Source organism: Ovis canadensis, chromosome X (assembly GCF_042477335.2).
Source record: "Ovis canadensis isolate MfBH-ARS-UI-01 breed Bighorn chromosome X, ARS-UI_OviCan_v2, whole genome shotgun sequence".
Lineage (NCBI taxonomy): Eukaryota > Metazoa > Chordata > Mammalia > Artiodactyla > Bovidae > Ovis > Ovis canadensis.
Window position 1 is genome coordinate 100,719,560 of NC_091727.1, and position 15,039 is coordinate 100,734,598.

The 15,039-nt window shown below is 42.5% G+C and overlaps 1 protein-coding gene across 2 annotated transcripts in view; it reads right to left on the minus strand.

The window, feature by feature from the left end:
* Positions 1–10,310: 10,310 nt before the first annotated feature.
* The window catches only part of SLC9A6 (solute carrier family 9 member A6), a 51,012-nt gene continuing 46,283 nt past the window's right edge, over positions 10,311–15,039 (minus strand). For both annotated transcript variants that reach the window (XM_070290690.1, XM_070290689.1), the window contains one exon: positions 10,311–12,994. In XM_070290690.1, the coding sequence (XP_070146791.1) occupies positions 12,722–12,994 (273 nt within the window). In that variant the 3' untranslated portion in view covers positions 10,311–12,721. The remainder of the gene's footprint in view (positions 12,995–15,039) is intronic.

Consider the following 15,039-nt stretch of genomic DNA (forward strand, 5'->3'; position numbering starts at 1 on the left):
GTGCCCAGGAGTGGCACTGCTGAATCAGCTCACAATATTGTTACAAAATCCAACATAAAAATCCCAGATCCTGTATACAGTAGGATTCCAATTTTGTGCTTGTCTGTTTCTGTATGTGGGAGTTCATAACGCACATGCAGAAAAAAGACTGGAAGGAAACACATCAAAACATTAAAAGTGGCTCTCTTTGGGAAGCATTCTTATATCTTCCTGTTAAATATTTTCATTTTCCCACAATGAACATGTATTCATCTTTATTATCTGAAAAATACTGTTAATTTTAAAAACAAAGAGTTGCAAAAGGCTGCATTGCTATGTGATTCTGTTTATATGACATTTTGGAAAAGGCAAAACTATAGGGACAGAAAACAGGTCTGTGGTTGCTGGGAGCCTAGGGTGGGGAAGGGATTAACTACAAATGGACACAGGGGTTTTTGGAGTGATGATGATGTTCTGTATCTTGATTGTGGTGATAGTTAACATGATTGTGTGTGGTTTTCAAAACTCACAGAACTGAACACTTAGGACAAATCTTATTGTATGTAAAAATTTCCTCAGTAAATCAGAGATTTCTTTTTGGTTAGAGTCTGGATCATTTCTCAGCTTCTATTATTTCTGAAGAATCAAACGGACCTAAGAAGATAATGAAAAATTAGAGGATATGATCTCAAAAAGGAAGATTAAAGAAAGAGATAAAGAAAAGTTTCATATTCCTGTCAGTCTCTTCAAATTCAGCCTTAAGTGACTGGGGTTTGAGTTTGGTGTTCTGTTCTGTGCTCCTTTTTTAAAGTCACTTGAGACCAGGATATATATGAAAGATATAGTTTTTCTTGGTATTTAATGAGGTGACTTGAGTATGAATTCAAGTATATGATTTACAACTGGAATGATATCTTTATGAAACATTTACGCCTGTGAGAACACCTAATAAAACTTTTTTATTATTATTAGAAACATTGCTTTTATGGTTAGAACAGACTCAAAATAACGCCCTTGGACCAGACACATACAAATCGATCATTTATCCTATTGCTCTTGTCAGTATCATATCTAAATTCAATCTGATGGAGAATTGAGAAAAGGGCAAGCCAGTGACATCATTTTCTTTAAGAAGAGTGGGGTTTTAATTTACTGCACAGGACATGACATAAAGACTATGTTAGAGTAGGGAACTACATGAGCCAGAAGCTGGCAAGAACTCAAGATTATCATTTAAATATTTATCCTTTATTTAATATCAAATCAGATCATTGTCCATAAATATTGACATTAGATGTTGTTATAATCAAGATAGATTCAAAGCTACTCTTTTGTTGCCTCCTTAGAATAAATGTTATGGAAGACAGGTGGGCAACTGGCTCAATGCAGAGAGAAGAGTTATTCTAGTTACTTTTTATGAAGCTGTAAATTCTTCTGTTTCTCCTTAGAAGTGGCTTCAAATGCGTGGTACAGAAACTGTATGTACAGATGTTCCTGGTTCAAATAAAACCAGTTGAGAAATCACAGAGAAATACTGAAAATTAAAAAATATTTAAGTAATGGATCCTGGTTAAGGGCATGATGAAAAAATGGCATGGACTTCTCTACAGAAAAAAAAAATGACCTTGTTAGTCAATTTTATTTACAAACTAGGAAATTCAAGCTCTAGACCCATAAAGTTGATGGCCCACTGGATGTCTCCACTTGGATATCACATAGGTACATCATGCTCAGTATGTCCAAACCTGAACTTTTTCCCTGTCCCTCTCCCCAGCATATGCTTTTCTTGGGTTCCCCATCCTGGTGAATGGAGCTACTACCTACCAGTCACTCAGTCCAGAGAAACCTGGCAGTCATCCTTAATACCCTAACCTTCCTCACCTCCAGTATGCAAGCATTCAATAGGTTTCCCCCAAATGTGCTTTGCCATTCCCTTAGTGTTACCATTGGTTTCCACATTCCTGGATCCAGTGGATGCTCTTATATCTTTGTATGACTTTGACCTCTTTACCGATTCTGATGTTGCTGGCGGTCCCTTCCTAATGAAAAAGTCTTTTTCTCCTTTGGTATCTTCAACATCACTCTTTTCTACTAGCCTCTCTAATCCCTTTAAACATGACTGGTTTTGCTTGTCTGTTTGTTGTTGTTTTGTATTTTTGTCTAGGACTCTTTCTTTTATACTTTCTCTTGGTGAGCTAATCTACTCCCAAAGTCTAAATCTCTCTCTTGTGCTTCAGGCTTATATAATTAACTTATCCTTTAAGACTCAATTCAATGCCACCTTCCTCAGGAATAATAGAATAGTACTTCATCTTATTATAGGTCCGCCTTCACTAGACTGTGAGCTCCTTAAAAGCAGGAACTGTGCCATATTCACTGCTGAATTCCCAGGACCCTGGGTAGGTGCTCAGATAAAGTTTGATGAATGAGTGAATGAATTAGTAGAATCAAGTAATTGGTCTCCTATGAATGGTAGAGGTTTGAATCCCCCTACTGATATCCCCGAGCTTCCCAGGTGGCTCAGTGGTAAAGAATCCACCTGCCAATGCAGGAGAAGCAGGAGATGCAGGGTTCAATTCCTATGTCAGGAAGATCCACTGGAGGAGGAAATGGCAACCCACTCCAGTATTCTTGCCTGGAAAAACCCATGGTCAGAGGAGCCTGGCAGGCTACAGTCCATGGGGTTACAAGGAGTCAAACATGACCTAGCGACTGAGCACGAATACACTGCCTTCCCTGCCAATGAGTCAAAAAGAGTAGAGCTCAGCTGGATAGAGTATAGTGTAATAAGAGCAAAGTTGATGGCTGCATTATTACCCAGACCAGCCGGATTTGTCCTGGATGGTAACTCGAGGCCAGCTGTGAACTCTGACCAGCTGTCTTGAAAATGTAATGTTAGTCATCAAGAGAAATGGGTGAGAACACAGAATCACTAACCCAGATGGTGGTAGGGTCTCACCCCAGCAAGTAATCTTATTCTTTCATTGATGTCTCCCTTTGGAGCTGGGATTAGTGTCGGCTGAAGAAAACCTTGGGGAGAGGGAGAGGAGACTTTTCACCTTCCTAGTGTCCCCAGGGGCTGTACATCTAACCCTACTCTCTACAGGGAAAGACTCAGGTGAGTCAATTGAGTGTTCTCAATAGCTGAAGGGCATACTTCATGAGGTTTAATACGCAGTTTTAGATCAGCATATCAGTCCTACAGTTTCTAGATGGGGGAATAAAATCCTACTGAGGAAGGAAAGCAGTCATGAGTTAACACAGAAGCAACTCCAGGAAATACCTAACAGGATCAACATTACCTTTTTTTTTTTTTTTAAATGACAGCTCTCTGTGGATTGTCTTTCTTTCAAGGTAGTTTTGAAGTGACTTTTCCCAACGACTCTGGAGGCAACGAAGACTTCATTTTGGAAACATTGGCTGGGTGAGCTGTGAGTCACACCTCAGATGAATTAATAAAAGTTAAGAAAACAAAAACCAGATGTTTCCTTCATCTTAATATAGGCCTCTGTGCTTTCTTTTGTCAGTTCTACTGTCAATTGCTGATTTCCTTCTCTTGAGACAAAAATCAATCTTTAAAAAGTTTGAATATCTGCATTTTTTATGAACTCTGTCCCACAGTGGCTGTTTGGCTCAAATGTCCACACAGACTGCAGCCCCGGCACTGATGCTTTCAGCAAGTGAACGACACCAGTGTTTGAGGACAGCATACCAGAGGGCTTTTGGATGCTCCACTGGGTTCACTGGAGAACTCTTGCAACAGCCTTTGGGAGAAGCACAAAGTGAAGCCGTCTCCTTGCTTGCACATAAACCTCCCCAGAACCAGAAAGGGTCCGGCCAACTAGCAGTGGCTTCCTTTCCAGATCCAGGATTCATTTCTTGGCCCTTGACCCTCCCAGAAAATGCTAAGAACTTTAGAGCACCTGCAACATATATTTTCATCTCCTGCCCAGACCAGTGGAGGATACACTGAAATCCAGAGTGACACACTTTTTAAAGTTTCCTAATAACACCACCCAACATTCCCTGAGAACTTCGGAAGTATTCTGTATTTTGTAAGAAGGGAAAATAATTTATTTTTTCCTCCATCTATTGTACTTTGGTTAAAGCAATTATTTTCCCCAGATGCCACCCCAAGCAGAAAGCTCCAGATGTTCTTAGGTCATAATGGGAGAATAGATTGCAAGTCCTAGTGTTTTCCAAGCTTGTATCCTCTCCTAGCTTTTTCATTTGGGGCCCTGAGTTATTTTCTCTTACTCTGCTTTTCCTGATTGGGTTCCATCTTCTCTTACCTTCCAGAGGCAAAATTGGATTCATATCTTTACTGCCTACATCTCTGAACATCTTTGTCGTAAAAGGTATTTGATATAGATGAATTTATTTGCAAAGCAGAAATAGAGACACAGATGTAGAGAATAAACATACAGACGCCAAAGAGAGAAGGCAAGGTCGGATAAATTGGGAGATTGGGATTGACATATACACACTAATGTGTATTAAATAGAAAGCTAATGAGAACCTACAGTCTAGCACAGGGAACTCTACTCAATGCTTTGTGGTGACCTAAATGGGAAGGAAATCCAAAAAAGAGGGGATATAGGTATATGTACAGCTGATTCACTTTGCTGTACAGTAGAAACTGACACAGCAGCGTAAAGCAACTGTATTCCAATGAAATTTTAAAAATAAATAAAATTATAGTACTACCATTCCACCCACTTACTTGCCTAACCCAGATCACTGGGAATCATTGTACCACCCCCCACCCTCAACTCGATCACCACGTTTAGTCTCCAAGTCCTGTTGAGTCTATGGACCGCCTGTGCATGTCTCCTGCATTTGTTCCCTCCTCTCCACTCCTTCTGACATTTGTACAGTCTAGGCCACGCCCTCTTTCACTAGGCTAAGCCATCATCTCTGTGTCCACTCTTACTCTGTCCAGATAATCCATCATTCCCACTGCAGCCACAATGAGAGCGAGCTTTCTAGAACCCAAATATGGTCATGTCTTCCACACACTGCCACTCCCTGGTCAGCGCGTGGGCATGGTGGCTTGGGAAAATTCCTTACAACAGTGAGTAATGTGGAAGCATTTGTTAAAGATAGGCTAAAGTCACAGAAACAGCAGGGCCTCCTTCCCCAGCCTCCTGACCCCTCTCAGGGCTGGGCATTTATCATCTGGATATTCCTCCATCCCAGTGCCATGTTGTCTGTATACCTGCTCGTCTACCCCACTGGACTGTGGACTCTAGATCTTGTGCAGTTCCATACCCATAGCATTGTGCACAATGCCTGACACAGAGCAGGCATTCAAAACTAAATAAAAACAACCCCCTCTCCCTCAGAGGCAATGTGTTAGTTGCCTATTGTTGTCATAACAAATTACCACAAACATGAAGTGAAAGTGTTAGTCTCTCAGTCGCGTCTGCCTCTTTGCGATCCTATGGACTATAGCCCGCCAGGCTCCTCTGTCCATGAGATTCTCCAGGCAAGAATACTGGAGTGGGTTGCCACGCCCTCCTCCAGAGGATCTTCCTGAGCCAAGGATCAAACCCGTGTCTCTTATGTCTCCTGCATTGGCAGGCGTACCCTTTACTACTGAGGCACCTGGGAAGCCCCACCACAAACATAGTGCCTTAAAACAACCTGCACTTGTCACCTTATGATTCTGGAGGCCAGAAGTCTGACAATTTCACGGGGCTAAAATCAAGGTGTCAGAGGGGCTGCCCTCCTTCCAGAAAATCTGGGGGAAACTGTTTCCTTCCCTTTTCCAACTTTTAGAGACTGCTTTCCTCTCTCTTTCAAATCAGCACTGAAGCGTCTGTCTCCCCCTGCTTCTGGTGTCACATGTGTTTTTCTGAACACAGCCAGGAGTGTTCTCTAATTCTGTGGGCCTATGGGATTGAACTGGACCCAACTGGACAATCCAGGATAACCTCCCCATCTCCAGGTTGGCTGATTGGCAATCTTAATTTCATCTACAACTGTAATTCTCTTTGTCATGTTACTACTCACAGGTTCCAGGGAAGTTCAGTTCATTCAGTTCAGTCGCTCAGTCGTGTCCGACTCTTTGCGACCCCATGAATCGCAGCACACCAGGCCTCCCTGTCCATTACCAACACCTGGAGGGAAGTTAGGAAGTGAAATATTAGTAGGCTCAAATGTTTAAATATCAGCTTCTTGGTTCCCGTTAGAAAATGGAGCTCTGATTGTTGGTCTCAAGAAAGTGTTAAAAAAACAATTGTGTAGTGCAGACAGGGGGTCTGATCACCATTATCTCACTTTCTCACACCAAACAAGCTCTCAGATGGGAAAAACAGGCAGCTTTCATTGTCTGACAGAAGTCCTCCAGATTTTTCAGATGCAAAAGCAGCTCACATGTTTTTTGCCTGGTGCACATGGGAACACAGCTGTATAGGAGATTCAAATGAAGGAAAAAAATCATGTAATAAAGCCTTGTGACTCCCCAAGCAACCAAGAGTTGAATACTTGTCAAGCAATTTTTGTAGGATTAGTATTTAAACACATAGTGAACCACTTCAGTTCCAACAAATCTGGAGAAATTAAACCTTGTTTCCAAGAAGAGCTCACAGAGCTTTCAAAGTGTTTTTCCATCACTACGAAAAGAAAGAACTTGCACTGCTAAGCTGTCTCTTGAGTGGGACTCACACCATCAGACATCAGCAGTGGACACCGGGGGCAGGGCTCCTGGGCTGCAACGGCAGGATGGTGCTGCTCAAGGAGAGGGGCTCTTTCACTCAGTAGACAGAATTGTTCAGAAACTGTCAGGTCTCACGGCAGTCAGGCTCCAGCCACGACAGCCCCAGCTAAGCCAGTTCTCAGAGTTCAGCCTTCACCGTGGCAACCGCTTGGGAAACCTCCAACTTGCGGAACTGGAAATTCTGAAGGAAAGTCGCTCACAGTAGAAGCATGGCCTGCAGAGAGTTTTCCCCATTTTATTCATGTAGCACCTCATCACAACACCTGGCGGAATACTCAAGCTCAGTGTCAAGAGCCTTCTGAATCTTGGTCAAAACGTTTCCATGTACATCACTTCATCTGATCCCCCAATCAGATCTGGCAGGTACTTGGGCCTGGAATCATAACTCAGTACCTACCACAGTGTTGGCACATGACAGTAGCTCAATAAATGCTCACTGGATCCATGACCTGCCATATTTTATAAGGGAATAAACAGGCTCAGAGAGGTTTAAGCAGCTTCCTCAGTGTGCCCAGTGGCAGGCAGGGCTGAAACCTGGCCATTCTGTCCTCCCACTCCACTGTGCTGGCCTCCCAAACCCAACTCAGTAAAGGGTATGAGGGTGTTTTGCTCCTTTTCAGCAAACGCTTGTTGAGCATCTACCCCAAACCAGAACTTCCCATTACTCTTCCCCTGTCCTCTGCCTGGCCAGTTCCTTCAAGCCTTGGTTTTAATATCAGCTCCTGAGCAAGGCCTCCTCGATGAGCCCTCCCACAGCCATGCAGCCCCTGCCTCCTCACCCAGTACCCTCTCACCTGATTCCTGTTTGGTATTTATCCCAACCTCTAATTACTTGATGTGTATATTTGCTTATTTATGGTTGGCCTTCCCCAACTGGAAGTTCCATGAAGGCAGGAAGCCAGCTCAGACTTTCTGGTGACACTTAAGATGAGGGAGACGATGCCACTAAAACAAAAAGCCAACATGGTCTCAGGTGAATCCACAAATATGTCTAGAACAATGGACTCCTAGTGCGAGCATCCAAAATACAGGAAGGCAATGAGATTGTCAGTCTAGGGGCAGAAAGACTCAGGGAAGACACAGCAGTTTTTCTTTTCCAATAACTGAAAGCTGTGACCCTGAAGAGGACCATGGACTTGCCTCAAAGGGGTGGTGGGAGAGGGCTGAAGGGGAGGAAGTTGCAGGGACAGGTCTGGGTTCAAGGTGCTTCTCATTATGAGTGCTGGGTACTTCCTGTCTTGCACACTCAGGTGTGAGTATAAGAGGGTAGCCCACATCTATTTTATTCCTCACTATATGTAGATAGTACAGTACCTGGTATGGTTTCACTCAGTATCTATTTGATTGAATGAATTTGTGTGAAAGTTACAGGTAGAGGCTGTCACTATTCACTTTGCCTGGAATATTTCTCGTCCTCACCTTGTCATCTGCTTGACCCTCTGCTTACTCCGTGGTCTAACCTTAAATATCTCATCATCAGGAAAAGCTTCCCTATCCCCCATGACCAAATGACAGTCCCACTTAGAGTCTCCTGTACTTTTCCATCCTGTGCTGATTGTATTTGGTGTTGTCTGCTATTTGAGGTACATATTCCCCTACCAGAAGGCACTTGGTATTTCTTGCCTGAATGATTCCCAGCAACACCATGAGTTGGTCACTGGCATCCCCTGCTGTGAGGGCAGGGACCATTGTTGTTCGCTGCTATAGCCACCATGTGGGGCACAGTAAATACACAAATACTTCTTAAATGAATTAACTTAACAGCTAAGAAATTGCAAAAGCTTGGCAACATGTAAGTGGTCAATGTTACACTATAAGCAAGCAGCAGAGTCTGGATTTGAACTCAGGTCTGTGTAACTCCAGAGCCTGGGCTTTTTCTATCAATGTTATACCAAACTCTGTGTGGGTTCATGGCCATTGTTTAGGACCTCATGCTCTGCCATCAAAGGTGGGCTCCTTAGTGAAAATACTGGCAGGCACACTGTGAAGGCATGGTGTTAGCCACGTTGCCTTGTCCATGGACTCAGAGATACAAGAAGGCACTTCACTAAGAATTCAAGAAATTTCCCAACCAGCGGAATGTGTGCCTGGCAGCCAACAGTGCATCAAATGGAGGAACAGAGCTGAGACCTCATGCCTTACCCTGGCCTGATGACAAGCAAGTGGTGGGTGGGCAGCAGGACAGACATCTGTAATTCCCTTCATCATCCTTCTACTAATACTCAAGATGGAGTAGCCTGTCACCTGGCACTGGAGCTACTAGAGTAGCAGGGAAGGAATCTAGACTTTGGAGTCAAGACTGGATTTGAGTCCTGGCTCTGTCACTTACTAGCAGTGTATCAGCTTCCCTCCACCTAAGTTCCCTCATCAGTGAAAAGAGAGTAATGGAATATACCCTCCCGGCATTATGAAAATTAAGTTAAAATGGAAATGAAAAAATACCTCCCATATACATTGCCTACACCTGAGGGGGCCCAATGGAGAAGGCAATGGCACCCCATTCCAGTACTCTTCCTGGAAAATCCCATGGATGGAGGAGCCTGGTAGGCTGCAGTCCAAGGGGTCGCTGAGGCTCAGACACGACTGGGCGACTTCGCTTTCACTTTTCACTTTCATGCATTGGAGAAGGAAATGGCAACCCACTCCAGTGTTCTTGCCTGGAGAATCCCAGGGACAGGGGAGCCTGGTGGGCTGCCGTCTCTGGGGTCGCACAGAGTCAGACACGACTGAAGCGACGCAGCAGCAGCAGCAGCAGCAGCAAGGGGGCCCAAAAAATGCAAACTACTTAGTGACTGAACGACTACTTTTACCATTCCCAGCTGACTGCAAGCCTCACACATCAACACTGCGTCATCTGTGTGAAGAGCTTCCTACAGGGGCTTTCTGATTAAGTCAAGGCATCTACACTTTCATCTCCAAACACTTGTGCATTGAGTCAGGTAAACAAATATACTTTCTCAAACCTAATGTGAAGGTTTTCTTTGTGAATTAGAAAACATGAGTTGGTTCAAGAAACAAGCCTGTGTTGTGGAGGCCACCACCTGGGCCTCTCAGGGACCATGAGCAAGGAAGCTGGAGTGGGCGGCACCAAAAGACAATCATGGTGTGGTTGGTGCCATTACCAGACTAGGCGAAGCGACTGTCGGCAAACCCCAACCTACAAAACTTCTTACACACAATAAGAAAGACCTGTCTTTAACTTGGAAAAGGACTATTTGTGTGATTGTACTCTCAACCCAACTTGGAACTACCTTACCTAACTTTTTACAGAATTTACTCTCCCCACATAATGGAAGTTAACATGTTCATGACATTATCCATTACTGAGCTAACAGGCTACAAATCAATATAACAGAATTCAACTGCTTTGAATCATATTTCTTCAATGGTCCAACTGTGCCCGTGAGCAAACGCATCCAGCCTTACACATAAGCACCAAAAATTTGCCACCCCATAAGTTATGTTCTGTTAGGTTTCTGTTTGCTGCTTTAAAAAAAAAAAAAATCAGTCTTCCCCCTCCCCTTTCCCGGTAGGTATATAGGTAGAAAAATAAATGAAGTCAGCACTCTTTACCTCTTACTAGAATAAACTGTGACTCAAACACCGTGAATGGTTATTTGCAAGGCTATAATTTTTTTAATGACAGATTTTCCTAAAAGAAACCACTATAACATCTGTCCAAGTCCTCCAAGGGAAAACAAAAAAAAAAATACATAAAGATTAAAAGTCTATTACTTCAACAGCACATTGCCAAACACGGAAAACTAGGATACAATGCCAAGGAACCTTAAAAAATAACTTGAAAAGACACAACGTTCAAGTCATTCACACGTGTAGGGTCCGCAAAGAACAGGAAAACAAGTCCGAGAACAGTTCTACTTGTGCATGATGAGAATTCTGACTGTACCTCATCCAAGTTCATTCAGACGTCTTAAACTAACAGATGGATGAGCAGAGTTTGTTTTTTTCTTCTTTGCTTGGAGGTGCACACATAGATTAGAGGAAAGGAGAATCTTCCAGATGCTGATTTAAGCACAGCAGGCTTGGTTCTCCTTTGATAAAGTACGAAGGCAGATTCAGTTGACTCAAGCTTTATCAGTTTCCCTAAGAAAAAGTCTTATGCATGCTGAAACAGACAAGTTACTGAATTTGTCATGCTAAGTATTTACAGTCATTTTCATAAAGTGAGCTCAGTAACTTGACAGGATAAAAAAGGTAGTTGTGAATTTCTTGTATAACCTTTTACAGCGTGAATGACTTTGTGGGTAAATGACGCTGAAGTTCAAAGCCCCTCAAACATGTTAACAAGAAATTATTGACTGCATGAAGAGGCACACATTATAGAAAATGCACACTTCACAGGTTCCTGCATAGCAGGAAAGTCGCTACCACTACATAACAAATGGCTATGCCAACAGTTAGAGCTGCCACTCAAGGGTTCAACAGTAGAATTCCCTTAAAACCTCAAGGAGTGTTTGCATCACAGCAAGAAAACCTTTGGGAAAATAAGTATATTTTGTTTGGAAAGATATTTTGCATTGGACAATTTGAACATCACATAAACAAAACCGTTTTCAAATTGGTTAAGATTTAAGGCAATGCTACTCAGACCTGAGGGGGAAAAAACCTACAGAAGTTTGTTTTTCTTTCAAAACTTTGACAGGTCAGAATCAACATTGGAAAGGATCCCCCCTGCTAAGCATTCAATACACTGTTAGGTATTAGCAGCATTACAAAATAAAATCCGCTTTCATACTCTGAATATGAAATGGGCAACTGTTATACACTCTTCCTTGAAAACTGTAAGAAACAAAACAAACATGGCAGCTTAGGTATTTCATATTAAAAACTCACATGAACATGAAGACAACTACACCTGGTACACACAAAGGCAGAACCGTCCTCACAAGCTTTGGAGCGCTGTATTCTCTCATGACTGGCTGTGGTGTACTGTGGAACGGTCATGGATTCATAAATTAACATCAACTACGAACTAACGAATGACAAGTAGACACAGTAAATTCAAAATTTTTACATTTTGCTCCTGTTTGGCTGCTAAAGAGCAGCAATTTGTTTTGATATAAAAACTTCTGACCACAAAGCTTGCTATACAGATAAAGTACATAGTCAAAAAGTAAGCAGCAATTGAATTTCTCATTTAAACTTATCTGGTACAGAGTATTTACAGATTTGGGGGGAGAGTTCTCTGAAACCACTACGCTCCTTACTCCTCCTGGCCTCTGCCCACCCCAGCCCCTCCAAATCGAAATCAAGTGTTCTGAACTATATACAACTATACTTTGGCTAAGTGGGCTGGATGGTGCAACTCTTTCCAAGGTCTTGGTCTGGAAAAAAGAAACAAAGTCTTGGAAGTCATGCGCAGCCTTCTTTTCTGAGTTGCAGTGTACTGGAGCCAAAAATTTATTTTTTCACGGCAAAGGGCAAAAGGGGCGCCAGCACTTCACTCCCCAACCTGAATGGGCAAGATCCGAAACCATTGGCCTCATGCACCATAACAGGCCACCAGACAAAAAGGAAAGAAAAAGGTCACGACAAAGGCAGCAGCAATCAACACAACTTTCCAACAAAGGAACTTATCCTGCCTGGGCTCCCCCAGAAACAGTGCTCCCTCCTTCTCCCTCCCCTCCCACAAGACAAAATTAATTCACATCACAAGAACTTGGTACTCTGGTTAAGTGGCAGGTAAATATAAGAAAGAGTAAATCTGTCACCTTGTATACCTGAACTGAGACATAAAGCTAACAGAACACAAGACATCACTGTGAAATTAACTTTCTAAAACAGATCCAGTCTACACAGTGTGGCCAATAAAAAGTAAAAAGAATTTGTTCACAATCTGCCTTGTACAGGGTATTTATAGTCTTTCAATGCTATATAAATAAATAGCATTTATATAGCCTAAACATTCAGAGACATGCACTGGGACTTTTTAGGTAGTATGAATTTCTTCACAATCACATGTGCAAATTTTACAGATCACTAAGTGAGTAACTAGTAAGCTTAGGCTGGACCGTGTCTCGTATTATCTAACAAATTTAAGGGGGGTTCAGAATCATCCATAGGTAGAACCAGGCGTGTTCCCCGAATGACCAGTTCATGGTCCCCAAAGGCAAGTTCCCGATCAAAGGCATCTTCAGAACTGTTTCCCATAAGTCTCCTAGGGGCACCGGATGATGCTGACTCAGTGTTCACAGTAGAATCGCCATATGTCAAACTAATATCTCCATCATTGAGGATGAGATCGGAGTCATCGTCTTTCAACTGTTCCTGGTTCTAAATGCAAATAAAACAAGTTTTGAGAATTATTATGAAAGATTAAAGAAACATTTCCAATAGCTGAATTTTCAAGGATGCTGTATTTTCTCTGACCCCACTCGCCCCACTGTGTGCTTGCAGACTAAAGTGCTTGACAGCTGCCAAAATCTCTAGTGCTTTCTCTTACCTCCTCTCTCCTCTCCCCTCCTTCAGGTAATTAACTCCTACTTATCACTGAGGTTTTCACTTAAAAGTCACTTTCTCCCAGAAGTCTTCTTTGATCATCCAAGGCTAGCTTAGGTGCCCTCTTGTGTTCTTCCCTGGCAGCCTGCACTTCGCCCTCTCCCTACAGTGGCACTTACCCCTTTTCATAGCTGCACATGCAAGGGTCTGCATCACATCTCCCCCCACTAGGCTCTAAATCCCTTATATGCTGTAGTTCAATGACCTAACAATTTGGGGCACACAGAAAGTATTCACTAAATGTAAGTGCAATTCATTGCTGAATAGGTTTAAATAAATGAAGTGCTCACTTTCATGTCAACAATGCCTAGAAATATTGAACCCTCACTACCCTCACTACATACTTGTCAAGCAGCTCAAAAAGGTTTTGTTCTAATGGAAATTTGGGGGCCAAAAAGAATATAATTACATAAAGTTCCAGAAGACGGAAAAGTGTCCAGGATATATAGTGCCATTTGGGTTAATTAAAAAATGTACATGTGCATAGCGAGAAAGGGTCCGGAAGATTCCCCTGGAGAAGAAAATGGCAACCCCTTCCAGTATTGTTTCCTGAAGAATCCCATGGACAGAGGAGCCTGGTGGGCTACAGCCCACAGGGTCACAAAGAGTCAGACACAACTGAGCAACTAAACCACCACCACATATCAGTAAACAATGATGTCAGAGTCAGCAAGAAATTGCAGCCCTCCAACGTGAGTTGGTGAACCTGAGGAAACTCAGGAAGGGAAGAATACCTGCCATCCAGCAGCCATCAAACTGCAGCCACAGCCCACAGTGAGCCCTAAGAGAGCTCAGGGTGTGAAAACACAGGATACTGGCCCCACACAGCTGAGGTGCATATCAAAGGAATGCTTTCAGTGAGCCCAGACTCTGCCATCTTTCCACCATAGAAAAGCGCTAGATTCCTTCACTTGGTATATCTGGTTTTCCTTAATTTACAAAAACTTTTGACATTCAGACTTCCCACTCTTTGTTGCAAAATTTCTATATAACCTGGTTCCACCCACCCTACGCCTGAGCTCCAATGCACCCCTCTCTCCCCACTCCCACCTCCAGGGAGCAGTTTTCTCAGGGTTACTTGAGATGCTGCCTCCCAGACTTGAAGTCCCCAAAATTCCAACTTTTAGGTTGTGACTATTTTTTCAGTCAACAATAGAAAAGTCTAGAAGGGTATTCAACAAAATGATGATAGCGAGCTCTGCATGATAGGGTTGCTAATGGTTTTTATTGTTTTCTTTATGTTTCTGTATTATCTGAAATTTTATTATAATGAGTACTTATTACTTTTAAAAATCAGAAAGTCATTTTATTTAAATGTAGAGTAAGAATCATTATAAATACTCATGTTGATACAGCAAAAAAAGTCTGTGACTAATACTCCTTGAAGGAAGTAGATAGACACCTCCTACACCCAACTCTATCCTGTGCATTTAAAAATGTTAAGTTTGTCTAAGATAGTCAAATAGACTGAGGACACTATTAGACTAAAATTTCACATTTGCTGTTGCTGGAAAATTTTAAATTCTTTGTTGTTGCTAGAGATTTGCCTCAACACTCAAAGACAAAGACCTGTAAATTAAAAACCAAAGAAACCTGCTCCACCAACCAGCCATAATCCCTTCCTAGCCAATCCAGCTGTAAATCTAAGCTGTAAGTCTAAGGAGCCTGTCTATCACTTAATTCAGCAATGCCCACAACAAGGCTCTGCGGGGCCTTCACACATCACCAGGGGCTCTTCAGCACCTTCGACTACCTTTATTAAGTTTAAAGTTTGGGGCAATAGCTACCAAACTTTAAAATGCATATGCTTTTTGACCCAG